Here is a 19,724-nt window from a genome sequence, read left to right as displayed (position 1 = left end):
AAAACAAAATTTCAAGATATTGAAGTAGCTGTCAATGAAAGAATGAAAAAGATCTTTGATCAGCTAAACCAACGTGATTAAAATTATTCAAGTAACAAATTCGAGTACGAAGACGAATGCATTGAAGATTCGGAGGAAGCAGATATGTCAACACAATTATTGCGAATTCAGAAAAATCAACTCATTGTTTTGAAACAACATTGAGAGATATGTAAATACTTTACCTGTTTTTGGATTTAACAGCGGTAGATATGATTTAAATGTGATCAAGTCCTATCTAATCCCCTTTTTGATTCGCAATAAAGAACAAGAAACATCCGACAACGAAAAAGCAAATGACTTTATAGCTTTCAAGTTTGGAGATGTACAATTTCTCGACATAATGAAGTTTCTGGGAGGGGCAACTACTCTGGAATCTTTTCTCAAAGCCTATAAAGCTAGCGAAACAAAAGGATTTTTACCTATGAGTGGTTTGATTTTTAAACTTTTCTATGATCTCTTTGTTCCTATCTTTTCAAAATAAAATTACTAGATGCAAACAAATTAAGTTACAAAACACAAGACAATAACCAATTTATTTAAAAATCAAAGAGTTGTCGAGCAGCTGAGTTCTCAAAATTTTGCAAGTTCTCAATGGAGCGCAAAGCTGGTCTTGCATCCATCACTGTTGGTTCGCTGACTGGAGTTCTTGGCTCAGAGAACCCCTCAACCTCTTCGATGGTAATTGGGTTATCCACATATCCGTCTTCCCAAGGAAAAAGCAAATCGTCGAATTGTTGAGCCACATATCTAGAGTCAGGAGTTTCGGGGTAGTTCATTCCCACATGCTCGGCCACTTCCTCCATAATTTGCATTTCTCCAAGTTGGTTCTCTTGCGTTATATGATGATCGTTGAAATCCCTGCGCATCACCTCCACCATGTGCCAGACTTGGATTGAGATGTCCATTTGTGCCAGAAAAACTCCACAAACTGTTTCTCACACTTGGATTTGTACTAAATCAGCTGAAAATTCCACCGAGAACATAAGGTTGTTGTTTTGTACTGAGAAGAATGTTTTGAGCAATAAGTTGAGTTAGCGATACAGAGTAAAAACAAAATTTACAGTTGAGAGGGAGAAAGTTGACGGTGGTTTAAGTTGAAATTAATGTATTTAGAGCTGAGAGAGGAGGTAGTTGAAGGTAGTTAAGTTGATAATAAAATGATTTTTATTTAAGAGAGAGGGGTGCCTTCAACTGGAATGTGTGGGTTTAATCAATCAGAATGGATTTTCCTCATTTGGGTTGTAGTCGTGTCCAATCAGAATTTACTTTCCTTTTATGGAATTCTTATAGAAAACTCGTGTCCAATTGGAAACAAAGCTTCATTTTACACATTGTCGTTTCCAATCAAAAAAAAGATCATTTTTGTTCATGTTGTTGTATCCAATCAGACAATGATTTACTTTTTAAGGACTTGACTTAAGTTTTCCAAATAAGTCAAAATATACACAAAAGCAATCGCAAAAAATGACCAAAAGTTAATTGCTGTAAAAATAAGAAATATTGCCAATATAAGTAAGAAAAGAAAATAAAATTAATAAAACTAGCATCTCTGCAAGTCTTCTCATCAAGTTAACTGAATGTTTTGTATATAATTGATGAAAAATTGTTCACTTTTCAGCAGATATTCAAGTTCTTTGATTTTGATATAGATTTGAGATGATAACTCAAAGTTGATGAATTTTCAAAGCAATTTGTTGGAAATCTGATACCAAACCTGGTCATGCAAGATTTTGAACTTTGAAGGTCTTTAAAAAAATGGAGGAATAAAGAACTTTGCTGGGGAGTTTCGACAAATTTGGGAATTGGATATGGAATAAAAAAAGTCTTGAAAATATTGAAATATATTGAAATATTATCGTACGACTTTTTTATTAACTTCAAATTTTCTAAAATAAATAAATTTTCTTTTCTAGTCAAGTATAACTCAGCAGTAAGTTTAAAGCTTTGATACGCAATATGTGGATCAAAAATAATTTCCTTGATTGAGCTAGTTTCCCTAAAGCGACCTTTACTTAGTCGAAGAACTCTATTTTGAACAACATAAATTTGCAGAGTAATTTGAGGAAGTTCAAATGTTTTTTATTTGACATTTTTCAGAAATGAATATTTTGGATCCAAAGTTATGTCTAGAAACTACTTAGTTCTGATTGGTTGAAAATTTTTCTGGAAAATTCTAGAAATTTCGAAGGAATGACGTAGGTGATGACGTCATTTCCATAAAAGGATTGTTGCGAGGGTGGTGACATCACTTCTAAATATAGAATGACGTCATTCCCATAAAAAGAAAATTGCGTAGGCGGTGACGTCATTTGTATTCAAAGAATGACATCATTACTGTAAAAGGATAATTGCGTAGGCGATGACGTCATTGTTAGTATAAGTTCCCTTATTTTATTGGCACCAATCATTCAGTTTGTTTGCCAATCAGAAACAGTTAATTGAATTTTACTTCAGATTTCACAGTTCGTTACTTCGCGAAAAGAAAAAGTATGTATTTTCATTCAATTGGCACTTTAAGCTTTTAAATTTGGAACATTTCTAAAGTATCAATTTTTTTAGATAATGCCTACCCTTAACCGAAATGAGAAAGTAAAGCGTAGAGACTGTGGAAACATGTATATTCGTCAAAACGCAGCTCGATATCGAAAAAGATGTGCTAAAGGAGTTGTTTCTTGTCCTGACTGTAAGTATTCCACTTACAATCAACAAGAAATGAAATATCATATGGCCAAGAAGCATGACACCCTCAAGTTCGAAGAAGTCAACAGTTTGTTCTTCTTGCGAACAAGAATTATCAAATTACCACTCTCTCCAACCACATCGGAGAAAAGAACATGGAACAAAACAACGGAAACCCAGTGATACTGTAGCGGACTTGAATAAGATTGTGGAGGAAGACATGGAATATGGTGAAAAGCTGATGGAGGAATTTAGTGCTTGTCAAAATTTTTGGTGGATACGGAGATGGAAAATGGGAGAAATAAGGTATTAAACTTTCAAATGTCCAAGTTAGATACTAAAATAATCACGAGAATCTAGAGGAAGTCTTCAATAAGCTTGATTCTGCAGCTAAAATCAACATTGCTCTGGAATTTGTCCTTCGAAACTTTGAGACTGGTAAATATCGATATTTCTACGCTCATGAAAACAATACTCTCTTTGAAAAATTCCACTTACTTTGTACGAAAGCGGATTTGATAACAATCCAAGGAAAAGTAGAAAAATTTGATATTGTGAAGCAATGTACCCGAGAACGCCAGAACACAAAGTGGCGATTCATGTTGATTACTAATTTTACAAATTTTGCTGCTTTGCTGAAAAACATCCCCATGGAATGTCCGGACTCTGTCTTACCCGAACCTTTACTACGACATACACAAGTGAAATGTCTTTTATCTAACAAAGATAAGGAACCCTACAAAGATCATTTGTGTCTTTTCCGTGCATGGGCCATGTACATGAACGGACATAATGATCTCGTCTCTCAAATTTCTAGATACTTTACAGAATTTGTATCAAAGTCTGGTTATGATCCTAAAAATTTTCGTGGAGTTTCTGTAGAAGACATACCTGTTGTCGAGGAAATTGTTCAAAGGAACGTCTTTATATACGATTTCGATATCCAAGAAGGAGAATATGTAGGAGAACTAGCTCGACGAAGTATTGGAAGATTTGACAAAACAGTCAAAATACTGAGATTTAACAATCATATCATTCATACAAATGATTTTGATTCTTTCTTCAAGTGCTTCCGGTGTCCTAGTTGTGATACTTTCTTCAAAAGATCTGAGTTTCTCAACAAACATCTTCTGAGATGCAAGGACCGAGTGAAACATATTTACCCAAAGAACCTCTATGCGCTTCGCAAAACCTTGTTGGAAAAGCTAGAAGGATTAAATCTTCCAGTTTCTGAAGATAATTAACTATTTATTAATCTAGCAATTTTTGATTTTGAGCCGAATGTGTTCCGACAGAGGAACTAAAAGAGACGCAAACTACTACCTGGATTGTAAAACAAGTCTTAATTTCAGTTTCTATATCATCAAATCTGATTGATGAACCCATCTTTTTGTACAACAAGGATCCACAGAACTTGATTATTGATTTTGTAAGCAAGCTCGAGCTGTTGGCTGAAAAAAGGAAGCTGGAGATGAAAACAAAATTTCAAGATATTGAAGTAGCTGTCAATGAAAGAATGAAAAAGATCTTTGATCAGCTAAACCAACGTGATTAAAATTATTCAAGTAACAAATTCGAGTACGAAGACGAATGCATTGAAGATTCGGAGGAAGCAGATATGTCAACACAATTATTGCGAATTCAGAAAAATCAACTCATTGTTTTGAAACAACATTGAGAGATATGTAAATACTTTACCTGTTTTTGGATTTAACAGCGGTAGATATGATTTAAATGTGATCAAGTCCTATCTAATCCCCTTTTTGATTCGCAATAAAGAACAAGAAACATCCGACAACGAAAAAGCAAATGACTTTATAGCTTTCAAGTTTGGAGATGTACAATTTCTCGACATAATGAAGTTTCTGGGAGGGGCAACTACTCTGGAATCTTTTCTCAAAGCCTATAAAGCTAGCGAAACAAAAGGATTTTTACCTATGAGTGGTTTGATAACCCAGACAAACTTGACTTTCCTGAATTGCTACCGTATGAAGCCTTTTTCAGTAAACTTAGAAACAACAATCCTCTAGACAAAGACTTCATTGTTATGAGAAGCTTAAAAAAAGTGGGCTTGAGGAACAACAGGCACTGGAAAATCTTCGAATCAAGACTGTTCCTCCATCTGGATGTATAATTACAATTACTTACAAGAGACTTGGAAGAAAAATGGAATGACAGTGTTCAAAGACTTTTTGAAGTGGTACAACAACAAGGATGTAGTTCCAAACCTGGAGGCAATGCAAAAAATGATTCAGTTTTATCATAACAAGGAGATAGATAAGTTGAAACTTGGATGCACACTTCCAAATCTAGAAAACATATGTCTACACAAATCTACAAATTACAAGTTTTATCCATTTTGCTTGTATGGAAAAATTAGAGAGGACATGACTGGTGGACCTTCCATTGTTTTCACTCGAAAAGCTGTAGTTGATGAAACATACATCAGAATTTCATCAAATGATTACAAATCAATCGTTGGAATTGATGCAAGCCAGCTTTACCCTTTCTCAATTTTATCAAGATATGCCAACAGGACTGTACACGAGATGGGAATTTGACACTGGAATGCAAAAATGCAAGGCTAGACATAATCGAACTCGCAACTTTGAAAATATGGTCATGTTTTTCTATCAAGAATCATGACCAGAATGTAAAATTGAGTGCTTTTTTACATCTGGAAAACAGAAAAAAATCAACTGTTTTAATGTTGATGGTTACTGCGATCACTGTAAAACAGTATTCGAAGCAATGGGATGTTACTACCACTTCTGTTCCTGTCAAGAAGCTCGTCCCTCCTTAACAGAACAGTATATTGAGCAAGGAAACAAGAAGAGAGAGATGGATGATATTCGACGAAAATATATTAAAGAGAAAGGATACAAAGTGGAAGAAATGTGGGAGTGTGACTGATGGGAAAGTTTCAAAACAAATGACAAGATCAAAAATCACGTCAGAACCCACTTTCCCTATAAAAGACCTCTTTCTACAGACTCCCTTCAAGCAAAAATAAAAGAAGGATCTCTTTTTGGCTACGTTCAGCGCGACTTAAATGTTCCAGATGAGCTAAAATCAAAAATTGCCAATTTTCCTCCAATTTTCAAAAAGACTGAGGTTGGAAGAAACGATATTGGAGACTAAATGAAAAACTATGCAATCGAGAACAAAGTGTTAAAACAGCCTCAGAGACTGCTGATATATAGTTTCAAGTTAGAAAATGGAACAGTTATAACTCCTCTGTTCAACTTTTATTTGGAACTTGACTTGCAGTGCACCAAAATTTACCAATTTGTTCAATAGTCTCCTCGGAAGTGTTTCAATAATTTCTTTCAATCAGTGGTTGATGCGACAAGAGAAGGAGATGAAAACCCTCTGTCAGGGAATGTAGCAGAAACGATGGAACTTTTGGGTAATTCCTCGTATGGATATCAGATCATGGATAGATCGAGACATACAATCACAAAGTATCTGAACGATGAAAAAACTCATAAGGCAATCAATGAACCACTGTTTAAGAGACTTAACACAGTTGAGAAGGACTTATATACGGTGGAGTTATTGAAATCAACCATTGAGCACCGAGAACCCATCATTGTTGGTTTTTTCATACTTTAGTATGCAAAACTGAGAATCTTGGAGCTCTACTATAACTTCTTCGACAAATTCTGTGATTTAAACAAATTTGAAGAGTTAGAGATGGAAACAGACTCGCTTTACTTACTTCTTGCTGAAGAAAATTTATACGACTGTATCAAACCAGATAAGAGAGCTGTTTGGGAAAAATCAGGGAAAATGACTGCAGAGACTCTTTCAAGGCGGATGCAAAATCTAAATTCTTCCCTCGAACGTGTTGCAGTACGCATAAAAAGCATGATAAACGGGAGCCGGGACTTTTTGAAGAAGAATTTAGATGTACAGAAATGCTATGTTTGTGTAGCAAGACATATTGCTGCTATGACAACAAGTCCGATAAGTTCAAATGTAGCAGCAAAGGATTAAATAAACGGGTTCTAGAAGATTCTGGAGACGGTCCCATGTTAAAATACAGAAGAGTGCTTGATGGAGCAATTAATCTTTTATCTACTAATAGAGGATTCAGAACTATAAATCAAATGGTGGCCACATATGAACAGACAAAGAAAGGACTAAGCTATATTTATCCAAAAAGACAAGTACAAGATGATGGAATTCATACAAAACTATTGAACTTATAAGAACTGCTCTGGTGTAGTAAAATTATTCATGATGTCGTGTTATATTGGTTTTATGATATCAGAATGTAAAATGTTGCGGTAAACTTGTTATACAATGCAGTGATTTATATACTTTTTTGTAATTGAATTTTTTTTTCTCAAAATTTTTTTTTCGAAATGTCTGTAGATTTCAGCGTTGTTTCAATTAGATAGAAAGTAAGATTATCGTTTCAATTGGATAGAAAGTAAGATTATCTAAAAATTAGGTTAAATAATAGCTAATCTTATCGTGTTTTGAAGTTTCTTGAAAATTTTTACTCAAAAAACTCTTACCATCGACTTACCATATACTAAAAAGTAATTAAAAATCCTTCATTACACAACTTACTCGTAATTAATATTTGATATTTAACAATTAGGTAACTTGCGCTGAATGTTTTGCAAAAAAAATAGAATTTCCCACTCAAAAACCAAAAAACATACGTTTTTCTTTCTCTTACCATCACACTGAAACCTTAACATTCGTGTTCCCTATCTTAATACCTTGTAGACTCTATTTCCAATGTTAATACATAGCTGGCAGAACGGATGCTCTAATCCCTATCTTAAAACTTGAGGGTCTGCCACCTCCCCCCACTCAACATCTACTACTCTCTTTTTGGTCGCACCAGATGAATTTAAATATGCTTTCTCAAAGAGTATTTTCGGATAAGGTAAGCCGCGTGTTTGTGATCTTAACTTAGTTTTGGTTTCATTTTGGCTTACAACTTCATAGTCTAAAACCAACCCTAACCTTAATCTTATATCTGCTAGTCTCAAAAGATCTAGTGTATACTGGTTCTATTGCGATGTTTAGAACCAAGAAATGTTCTGAAGAAGAGCAACTGTTTGCTAAGTTAAGTTTACTCTCTTCTGGTTGAACCTACAAACAGCTTCAGCCTTAAAAGTTATGTTAAGTTCTAATCATTGCTCATGATTGGTTAGTTCTAAATGTTTTACAGAAACATTTATCAAAACTATAACAGAAAATGATAAAAGAAGCCAATTTTGTTATAAGTCGCAACTGAAAGCAAACCAAGTGACGTTTCTCAAGTGATCATTCAAGCAGGATCAGATTGGGCATGAAAGTTTTCGAATCAGTGCGGTCAGCTGGCAGGAATGCCAAGGGGCCAGAATTCATAACTGCTTATACTTCGCAGACGAAGGTAACCAAAAATAGGTCAATGAGTTTGCAGAAACTAATTATCTCGTAGAACGAATCCTGGAAAAGCTTAGTCATCGTTGTCCAAGATCTTTCAAAGTGTGTTGCCGTCATCCGTTTTCAATTCAGTTCTGATCTTTGAGCTGTTTCGATATTGAAGTTGTTGGAGATGTTACTCGAGGTAGCTGTTTGCGCCAAATTTACATTACATTCGACCTTGACGAAGTTGCAGATTTCAACACGTAATGCTTGAGTAACTAAGCATGTTGAGAGTAAAACATATCCATCACAAGAAATGCCGTAACTTTCTTGTGAAACGGGTCCTTTAAAGTCAGTTTTGTGGCGAAAAGTGGTAATTGCTCTCGGGTTCTCGCAACCTGGTAAAATTCAAGTCCGCCGTTAGCTGCGTAAATCGTTCTGGGCTGCAAGGTACGAGCTGTTGGATAATGGTTTTTCTTGACAGGAGAATCCAGAAGTCCTCTTGTGCGATGCTGCGGCTGTGTTCCAATCTATAACGTCCCTTGCTGTCGCGATTATGCGGAAGGAAAAGAAAATGAGTTGTTAAACGAAAGATTAATAATTGTCGTTGGCGGCTGGAGAGAGAATTTTTTGCATTGCTGAGTTGTTTCTTGATAAAAAATTTATAATTTGTCGAGGAATGGGCAGAGTCTTTGTGGCAGCTGCCTGCGGGTATCGTAATTTTTTTTTAATGTTAACAATTGCCTTCGAAAAATATTGAGGGACATCTCTTCACAATATACACTAGCGCGTTGGCTAGTTTCTGAATTGTAATCTGGCGTCATCTTCTTGCTATGATTTTCTGATAAAGAGGTGGATAAGCTGTCAATTATAAAACTCGTGCACATATGCAGAACTGGCTGTAGTCAACCACTGTTGAAGTTATCTGTCTTTGAGGTTTGTTGCCGGCTGATTTTGACTGTATTTCGTTAGAAGATCGTTCGAAGGCTGTAAATTTTGCTTTGCGGGCCAATTTGACGGAGGTTGCATTATAAAGGCTGGTCCTCTGATCCATCGTCAACCTGTTGTCAGGTCACATGCTTTGCGGGTGAGTTGTTTTTGCTGGGTGCGTGTCCTCGATCTTTTACGGAAATCGATTCTAAGATGAAATTTAGGTGGTTGGCAATGAAGATTGGATGGCGCTGTGTCAGTGAGTTCATCAAGTGAAACACTGTCACTCCAGAGGTTTATGTTGTCGATCGCAATGTCGCCCTGTACTTGAGAAGTCGTGCAAATTTTGCTCGGTTTGTCGCGGCTTGTTGTTCCAAGTCGATATTGTCATCCTTTTGAGGGGACGGCTCGATCTTTTTTGATGATAAATTTTACTTCAATTGGGTCTTTGGCATAGGTGATTTTAAAGTAGACAACTATTGTGAAGGCACGCTGCTGGAAGTCCTCGTTGGAGATTTGAAATTGCATGTCAATAATTTTCTTTGCTGTTTTTAAGTGGTTTCGTGGCAGGCAAATATCATTGAGCTGGTTGCTGGATAAAATGAGTCGTTTCTGATGCTGAGGAGTTTGTCCCATTTTAAGCCCACTGTCCAGACAAGTTGAAGTGATTTCCTAAATGAAATTGTCAATTTTAAATTTCTATTAGGATAGAAGAGTGAGGAAGCAAACTTCAATAGTTTGTGCTGGGTAAAATCAGTTTTTTTGATGATCTGAAGTTTTTTGAATTCCACAAAAGCATCTAAGTCAGGCTTCCAATTGACTCCTAGAATATCTTTTGTTGGAAGTACAAAAGCCGCTGTTTTCTCAAGGTGGTTTTCTGTTAACGGTCCCTGGAAACTGCTTCAAGTTGGATGTCCAGTTTGTCAAATCTAAGCATCAATCGCTAAAGAAAGTTCGAAGATAATTAATAAAAAAAAAAGAAAATTGCAGGCGGTTTTGCAGTGGTCGTCCATCAAGATATTATTATGGCAGATTATCGGGTAGCGTAGCAACTAACACAAGTTGAATTCGTTCCAATGAAGTTGTGGCAAGTCTTAGGATGGGTGATTGGTTTGTGGTGGTTTTCTTATTTTAGTATTTATTGGAAGGGCAGATCTAAAGTTTAAACAAAAGTTTGCATGAAAATCGCCTCGATGACTGCTGATCTGGTCGTCACGAAACCTCATAACAATTCTAGTGTGGTCAGCGAGGCGGCCCGGTCCTGTTAGAACTGTTTCGATGACAGAGAATCTTCTGGTGATGCCTGAGGTTTCAAGTACTCGGCGCTCTTTTCCACACTTGTTGATATTAATTACAAGGTGGTGAGGCAAAAACCATTTTTGTCGCGTCGTCCAAGGGTCGAGTATTTCGTTGACGTTCCTGAAGATAAGTGTCTATGGTCTCCTCGAACCTGTCTTCGATGGTTCTGTCGCAGTCGCTTCAGAGAGTATTGATTTGTTTTTTGGTAAGCCATTGGTTTTTGGGCAATTTTTGGTCGCGTGTTCAAAGTTTCACAAGATCGTTGTGTCCATTGGACACGCGTTGGACAGAATTTTCTAAAGTTTTGGGGGTTACTTGTCGTCTGTTTGTTGCAAATGAGCATTCTTTTCTGAAAGGACTCAAGTGGGTCATTCTCTACAAAATGTTCCACCAATCAAAAGCTTCTAATACTTTTCTTCCTCAGGTTTTTTATTTTATAATTCATATTGGCAAACATAATTAACAAGTGTTTTTGGCAAGAAAAAATCAGGCAATTTTTAAACTTTTGATATTAAAAATAAGTTTCGTTGACAAGGTTTTGAATACTTGCTTCTTATTATTTGTTTTGAGTTCCTGCATCATCAGGTATGCCTACTAAAAACACAGATATTGATATATTAATCTCAAACAATTCAGATCAGATTATAGTTGAGAAAATGGAAAAGTCAAAACATAAGTCGAGGACAGTCGCAAATAAACCGAGGTTAATACTTTTCTGACTTAATTTTCACGAAAACCTCATAAAATTATTTTGAATCTTTTTCCCCTATGAGAAGTTTTTGTTTCCCTAGGCTGAGTTTTTAGAAATTAGGTCTTTATAGTGCTTTAGTGGAGCTCAGAAATCACCTTTGTTGACCTATAAACTAAATTGATGAACTTTCTGAATCTTAAATCAAACATTTTTTGCGAAACCTTCCAACAAACGCCATAGATAATCTGTGAGAAATTGATAAATTGCTCGGTCCAAAAAGTCGAGATGGTGCTTCAAAAAGTCGGAATATGAATCAGCCGATCAAATGATTTGAGTTGTTTTCAGTCGAGAAAGCCGAGACCGTCAAAACGTATCTGAATTGTGTCATACTACCGTAGGTTTTACTTTAGACATACAAATGGAGGGTTTTCCTTGGGTCAAACATAGAGACTCTTGCTTGAGGTGGTCAGAACAAACAGATTTTGGTGAAGACAATCAAAACAAAAACGAAACACCTCGATCGGAAAGTAACCGACTCTATTATGCCTTAAGCTTACTTGTTTGATGTTAATATTGCTTAAAGTTTGTTTGTCCAGATGTCCTTGGCAATTAATGGCCAGTTCACGGAAGAGTGCCCCGACATATCTGTTGCGCAAGCTACAAATGTCGGTGAGTTTGAACTAACCATGATCCTTTATCCGATCACTTACCAGACCTGCCAAAATCCTCAACGAACCTTGATCAGTCTATTAAGCCCCTTCCCACTCTTCTGCAGTCCCGCCGCGCCAGTCTTTTCAAGCCACGGCAGTAAGTCACGGCGTTTAAATTGTGAGCTGGGTTATAATTTCCTGAATTGTGAGCTGGCGTCATCTTTTTGCTATGATTTTTCTATAAAGAGGTTGACATGAGATGTCACTTATAAAGCAATGTCCTGCTGTACTTGAGAAGTTGTGCAAATTTGGCTCCCTTTATCGCGGCTTGATGTTCTAAGACCGATAATCTCATCCTTTTCAGTGGGCGAATCATGCTTTTCCGATGACAAACTTTATTTCACTTAGGTTTTTGGCATACGTGATCCTAAAGTAGACAACTAATTCGAGGACAGGCTGGGAGGCGTGGTTGAAGAATTGAAGTTGCATGTCGAGAACTTTCTTCGCTGTTCTGAAACGCTTTCATGGCGTAAAAATGTCGTTAAATTGGTTGCTGGAAGTTTTCCATCAATCACTTCATGTTGGGGAGTTTGTCTCATTTGGAGTCGACTGTTTCAGGCAAGTGAATTGATTTTCGAAATCAAATTGTCAGTGATATATTTTTTCCAATCGGATAGGGATCATTTTTTTCAATATCCTGAAAATTTTAGTTTCCACAAAGACGTCTAACTCAGGCTTCCTTTTGACTCCTAGAACTTTCTACAGATGTCTTTTACTGAAAGTGCAAATATCGCTGTTCTCTCTATGTGGTTTTCTATCGACGGTCCTTGGAAACTGCTTCAAATCGGATGTCCAGCTTGTCAAGTCGAAACATCAACCGCTGAAGATTGTTGAAGATATTTCATAAAAAAAACTTGATAGCTTTTGCAGGCGGTTTTGCAGAGTTAGTCCATTAAGATATTCTTTGGCACAATTTGGGTAGCGTAGCCACTAACACAAGTTAAATTCGTTCCAATGAAGTTGTTGCAAGTCTTAGGATTGGTGATCGGTTTGTGGTGATTACCTTATCACAGTATTTTTTGAAGGGCTGAAATTTTTACAAAAATTTGCATGATAATCTTGATTTGGATGGTTCGGTCGAGTTTTGATTTGGTTTTTGGTAAGCCATCGGTTTTTGGGAAAGTTTTGGTCGCGTGTTTAAAGTTTCACAAGATCGTAGTGTCCATTGGACACGCGTTGGAGGGAATACTCCAAAGTTTCGAGGGCTCACTTGTCGTCTGTTTGTTGCAAATGAGCATTCCTTTCTGAAAAGACTCAAGTGGGTCATTCTCTACAAAATGTTCCACCAATCAAAAGCTTCTAGTCCGTTTGTTCTTAGGGTTTTTTTTATAATTCATATTGGCAAGCATACTTACCAAGTTTTCTTTTCGGCAAGAAAAAAAATCGGGCAATATTGAAAGATTTGATATTAAAACTAAGTTTTGTTGACAGAGTTTCGAATACTTGTTTCTTATTACTACTTTTGAGTTGCGGCATCATCACTTAAGTTTACTGAAAAACACATATGTTGATGTATTATTTTCAAACTACCCGAGTCGAGATTTTTCACCTAATTTGAAGCAAGATTTGAGCGTTTTGAACGGTTTTTTTAGACAATTACGCTCAAAATCTTGCTTCAAAATGAGCGGTTTGAGCGGTTTTTGAACGGTTTATCTAAAAAAACCGCTCAAAAACCGCGCAAGATTTGAACGGTTTTGAGCGGTTTATCTAAAAAAACCGCTCAAAAACGGCGCAAGATTTAATAATAAAAAGTCGACCACAGAGGGATTCGAACCCGCAATCTTCTGATTCGAAGTCAGACGCCTTAGCCATTAGTCTATGCGGACTTGCTGGAAGCTTAATATTCGCTGTATTTGTTCTACTGAATATTTTCAATGTTTTAGACATGCACAACAAATATACTGTCAGGATTTTTATTGTCAGTCTCTACAAAATAACAAAAATAATCGATTATAAGATCGCACACCAACCCCCCCCCCCCCCACCCAAACTCTTACTAGAGTTGATGTCCCCCCTCACCTCTTACTAGAGTTGATGTCCCTTACTAGAGTTAGATGTCCCCTAACTAGAGAGAGAGGGGGCACGTCGTGGTTGGGTGTTTCGTGGGGGGATGGTTACCCGCACTGAAGTTTCATGGATAATAATCGATTATATTGGATTTTCATCGTCAGTCTCTACAAAATAACAAAAATTATCGATTATAATCGATTGAAAATGGATTATAATGATTATATTTTTTTAAGCAATAAAATCCCAATATAATCGATTATAATCGATTATAATCGATTATTTTCAAAAAAATTATCAAGAGAAAAATAATCCATTTTAATCGATTATAATGGATTATAATCTGTTTATTCAAACCTTTTTGTTGTTTTCATTTTTTCAGAATTTTGCTAAACTTAAGTAAATTATTTTGTTCTCTCGCTTAATTTCATTTTTTCCTATTTTCATTGAAAAATTACAAAAATTTACCTATAGATCCCACACCAACTCCCTCACGCTTACCCGTACTACATTTAGATTTAGATGTCCCCTAACTAGAGAGAGAGAGGGGGGTACGTCGTGGTTGGGGGGATGGGGGATGGCGGTACGTGAGGGGGATGGGGGATGGGGGATGGGGGTACGTGATGGGGGGTACGTGGGGGGATGGGGGTACGTTATGGGGGGTACGTGGGGGGATGGGGGTACGTGAGAGGGGTACGTCGTGGGTTGTGTGGGGGGTACGTATGGCGGGGGTACGTTGGGGAGGAAGGGTGGATACTTTGGGGGGGGGGGGGGTACGTTGGGGGTGGGGGTACGTGAGGAGCTGGTCAAAAATGCTGTTTTTGGGCACTTTTTGGAAAATTACTACATTTTGGCCGCCCCTAGATGAACGTGTTCGTTCAAGTTTTGCATAAAGTTGCAAAAATTAGAGTAATTATTTACAAAATTTAATCAATTTTCATCGATTTTATGTACAAAAAATAATCCATTTTATTGAAAACAAAAATGGATTATAATCGATTATAATGGATTATAATGGATTTAAATTTTTCCAAAATAATCGATTATAATCGATTAAAAATCAATTTTGTGGTCTAAATCGATTATATAGACAACATTATACTCAACGAAAATCCATTATAATCGATTATTACCCATGAAACTTCGGTGCGGGTAAACGTGAGGGGGTTACGTCGTGGGTTGGGGGGTACGTTGAGGGGTGGTACGTTGGGGGGGGGGGGGGGGGGGTACGTTAGTGGACCTCGACCCGAGAAGACCGCTCAAAAACCGCTCAAATCTTGCTTGAAAAACCGTTCAAAAATCACCGCAAGAAATGAGCGGTTTTTGAGCGGTTTTTTAAGCAAGGTTTGAGCGGTTTTTCCAAAAAAACCGCCCAAACCGCTCAAACCGCTCAAATCTTGCTGGAAAACCGCTCAAACCGCTCAAATCTTGAGCGGTTTTTGAGCGGGATCTCGACCCGGGTATTCATATTAATTCAAATTTGAGAAAATCGAAAAGTCAAAACATAAGTCGAGCGCAGTTGAAAACAAACCCGGGGTCAAAAATTTTTCATAAAAACCTCAAAAAAGTAATGTGGCCTTTTTTCTACGCTGAGAAGTTTTTGTTTCGCCAGTCTGAGAATTTTTAGAAATTAGGTCTTTAGTGTTTTAGTGAAGCTGAAAAATCACTTTAACCTATAACTTAATTTGATAAATTTGCTGAAACTTAAAACAATCACTTTTCTCGAAACGTTCCAGCAAACGCCATTGATAATTAGTGAAAAACTGATAAACTGTTTGGTCCAAAAAGTCGAGATGGTGCTTCAAAACGTCGGAGCATAGAAGACCATAGATATTTTGAGTTGTTTTCAGTCGAGAAAGTCGAGAAAGCCGAGACTGTCGAAACGTATATGAATTGGGTCATACACACTGAAGGTTTTTCTTTGGTCATATATTCGAAGGACTTTACTCGAGGCAGTCAAAACAAACCAAATTAAAACAAAAGTGGAACACCTCGGCCGGAAAAAAACCGATTCTATCATGCCTTAAGCTTACTAGTATGATGTTAATATTGCTTAAAGCTTGTTTGTCCAGGTGTTCTTGGCAATTAATGGACAGTTCACGGAAGAGTGCCCCGACATATCTGTTCCGCAAGCTACAAATGTCGGTGAGTTCGAACTAACCATGATCCTTTATCCGATCACTTAACAGACCTCCCAAAAACCTCCACGAACACTGATTGCTACATTAAGCCCCCTCCCACCATTCTGCAGTCGCGCCGCGCTAGTCTTTTTGTAAGTCACGGCGTTCAAATCACTTGGGCCTTGGAAAAAATAGCGCTTCAGGCTTCAGGTCCAGGAAAACCTTAACGCGGGAGCCACTTGAATATGGATCTCCCTGTAGTTTTGATTAACCTTGAAATCTCAAACCGGACAGCCCTATATGATTTAGCCTGTTACGTGAATGCGGACTGCTGGGCTTCCCACTCCGATGCAGGTGTCTGTGTAGTTGTCCAGGGTAACGCGAACTGCTACTGCTCCACAAACAACTTCGGATACGCACTAAACCAAACAACACAAATGTGTGACCTGCGTAAGTTTTCTTTCTAACTACACTTGTCGAACTTTTTCACCTAATTTGAAGAAAGATTTAAGCGGTTTTTTTAGACGATTGCACTGAAAACCTTGCTTATCATAAAGAGCAGTTTGAGCGGTTTTTGAGCGTTTATTCAAAAAAGTCCAAAAACCGCGCAAGATTTGAACAATTTTTGAGCGATTTATCTATAAAAACAGCTCAAAAGCCACTTAAGATTTGCTATAGCAATATAGTAATTTGGGATATGTGAGTTTAAGCAACAAATGTAAGAAGAAAATTTTTGAGGTGTGCTCAGCAAACCGAAGCATACATAGTTTAGCAGAGCAGTAATGAGTTTAGGTCCGTTGTGATAGTAATTTCGGATAGAGTACGGTCTGTTCCTCACGCTATCTATTTTTGGCCGGATAGGTTCGTGAAAATCTTTGATTCTGATACCAATACTGTTCTTACTCTTAGACTTCCTGGTCGAAATAGATCTACAGATATACTGGTTCATCGCGAAGATAGAGGAAAGAAAAAAGTAACTGATTTCATTCTTCGTCTCAATTCTCTGAACCAAAAGGCTTTCACGCTTACAAATAAAATAGTAAAGTTTAGTCATGGATTATGAATGGATAGTTATAAAAATTTTACAAATAAATATGAATATAATAATTAGTTTCAAACTGGTTCTTTTGAAAATATGATTCTTTTCATACGGGAGTGTTTTCTGAGATTTTGGGAGAGTTGATGAGAGAGACAAGCAACTCTGATCGGTGTATGCGAAATACATGACGATGAGGGATTATAGGGAAACCAGAGAAATCGAAATGTTGTACAGAAACTTGATAGTAGTCAGTCGACTTCATAATTGAGAGCTAGACTACGTGCGAGATGAAATGTTGACTTTTCTGTGAGAAATGTCAGGTGAGAAAGAATACTTTTGTAAAATTTGACGTCGAGCTGCCGTTCGTTCTGTTTCACCAGATTCTAGTTCTTCCCGTTTAGTTGCACAATTTTTACCAAGATTTCATTGAGACTGCGGCCGGCAATCAAAACCAATAGAATTGACACTAGGAAGTTGTTATGTCGCCGAGCGGTCATTTCATTTCCACTGCAGGCAAAAAAACTCTGCAAAATCTCTCGCGAATTCATTTCTGCACTTTATTAGTTTCAGTTTTAATTAATTCTTAGTTAGTTGTTTTCACAGATTCTTTTCTCTTAATTTGGAGCCACCCTTAGCAAGAATAGTGCGATTTGTCTGAGTGTGATTTAGCTAGGTTGTTGAGGCCGACTATAGACCATGGTCAGGACTTCCTACAAGTGGGTCAGACTAGTTCTGGGAGTATATCTGACAGTGGTTTGTTGAGTCAAGAGCTCTTTTGATTACAACCTTTTCTTTTCTCTATACAGTTTTGTTTTTGTCAGTTATATTTTGTGACTGCGTCCACTTGTTTAAAATAGCTTGTCTGTCATTTTGTTGATCTGGAAATTACTAAAATTGGCTGTGATCTGAATTAAAGTCGGTTTTTGCTTTCAAAAAAAATATTATCAGTTTAATCTGGTTTCAGAACATACAATTTGTCCTGGACTTGTTTGTACTGCGATGGTAGTGAGGTTATGTTAAAAGCTGTGTTAGTTTTGATAGTGTGGACACCTGGTTATAGTTTTTATCAGCAGTTAGCAAAATTTGAAATTGTTTAAATTACTACATTTTTCGTGCAAAAATATGAAGAATTAGAAACATTTAAAACAAAAAGGAGCGAGTTGAGAGACCAGTTTGAGAGAAATAGAAGTTTTACTCTTAAAACAGCTAGTTTAACAATCTATAGTGTTATAACATTTTACGGTTAGAGTGTTTATGACTCAATTCTAAAATTTATTGCTTGTATTACTAGTATTTTGCGTTGGAATTTATAAAAAACTGATTAACTGTAAGCAGTATAAATAGTCTGAATAGGTTGGCGCCGTTTTGTTGAGTGACAAAATATGTTTTTTTTTTAATTTAATTTTTGTATTTTGGAAGATATTGAAAAACCTGAAAGAAAAACACTGAAACATTTCAAAATAAAACGGTGATTGCTTTTTCAAAGGTTAAATTGGTTTTTAGAAGACGTAAATTATACTTACGATGATTCGAAGAATCCATTTTGAAAATCAATGGCGATGGAATTTGATTCAGTAAGCTGTTTCGTTACTATGCGTAGGACGTTTTTGGTTTTTAATAGCGGCCAAAGAAGCTCAAGTTCCTTAAGGGTTTTTTCTCCTTATTAAAAATTTTGTGGTTAAATTCTTGTCATATAATAATAAATCAAATAATTAAAATCATAAAATAATCATATAATTAATATTCTAATAATAAACTCTTTTGGGATATCATTGATGGATCTAAGTTCGTTGATGGTTTCGTTAAATGGTCAAAAAATTTAAATTTGGCGGTCGGGGATATTAGTGCCTTTTATGTAGCGCTGATGTAAGTTAAGTGAAAGTTGTGTGGACTGTCTTTGAATAAAACGGTAGAAGTTTGAGTCTGTCTTAATAGAACGTTTAATCAAAATTAGCAAAAAAATAACCAAAGACCAAATTAACTAATAATCTTTCAGTTAATTGTGGGTTCACTTCAGGATCAGTACTAGGTGTGAGTCTCCATGTATCTGTGATCAGTGTGATCATACTCATTAATGGGCATTTTGTTTGATTTTCATGCAAGGCGTTTATTTAGTGTTTGTGACAAAACGATATCAGTGAAATCGTCGAGATCAATTGAGCGAGTGAGTTGCCGAAAGATTTTAGCGTGTAAAATTTTATCATCGGATTTTTTAATAGGAATACTAAGGAGTTGGTAACTTTCAATAGCATAACCACGGAAGTGTAATGACTAAGATAGTTTAATTTGCATAAGAGACGCCTTGACTTTGAGGTTCTTAGTTATTTAACCAAAAATGTAGAAAGCAAAGGTAGAATGATGTAAAAATTCATGCGTGTTAGTATGATTTGGATGAGTGCTTCACTTTTTCGTGATATAAATGGGCAGTTTTGTAATTATCTGCGGATGTGTGATTGGTTTCTACGTTGGATGAGAAGGCGTGCTACTCTGATTGGAGTATCAGTGCTAGAAAATTTTTCGGATATTGAAACGATGATTTATTATTGGTGCATGAGCCTTGTGGATTTGTTGCTGCTTTTGGATGAAATTTCTAAGCCATGCTAAATTTTTAATCGGTAATATGGCTGGGAGTTTTTTCAAAGGTGCCGGATATTGATGATAGAAGTGGAGTATCATGAGCATACGAGGAAAAAGACTTCGAAGAAACGGTAATGACGTAGGTTGGGAAGTGATCGGAGGGAAATGTGGTGTGGAAAAATGAATAGTTGGACTTAGTTCCGAGATCAAAAAAAAACTTTTGAGCTTTCTACTTCTGATGTTTCTAAAAAACTGCG

The 19,724-nt window shown here is 36.6% G+C and overlaps 1 protein-coding gene across 1 annotated transcript in view; it reads left to right on the top strand.

Moving 5' to 3' along the window:
- The window catches only part of LOC134841748 (uncharacterized), a 257,893-nt gene that overhangs the window by 23,386 nt on the left and 214,783 nt on the right, over positions 1-19,724 (top strand). The window contains exons 2-3 of the mRNA XM_063857786.1: positions 15,804-15,876; positions 16,161-16,301. Coding sequence (XP_063713856.1) covers positions 15,804-15,876; positions 16,161-16,301 — 214 coding nt within the window. The remainder of the gene's footprint in view (positions 1-15,803; positions 15,877-16,160; positions 16,302-19,724) is intronic.

This window comes from Symsagittifera roscoffensis, chromosome 3 (genome assembly GCF_963678635.1).
Source record: "Symsagittifera roscoffensis chromosome 3, txSymRosc1.1, whole genome shotgun sequence".
Classification (NCBI taxonomy): domain Eukaryota; kingdom Metazoa; phylum Xenacoelomorpha; order Acoela; family Convolutidae; genus Symsagittifera; species Symsagittifera roscoffensis.
The sequence above is the reverse complement of the archived record's forward strand: the minus strand, read 5'-3'. Positions and strand labels throughout refer to the sequence as shown.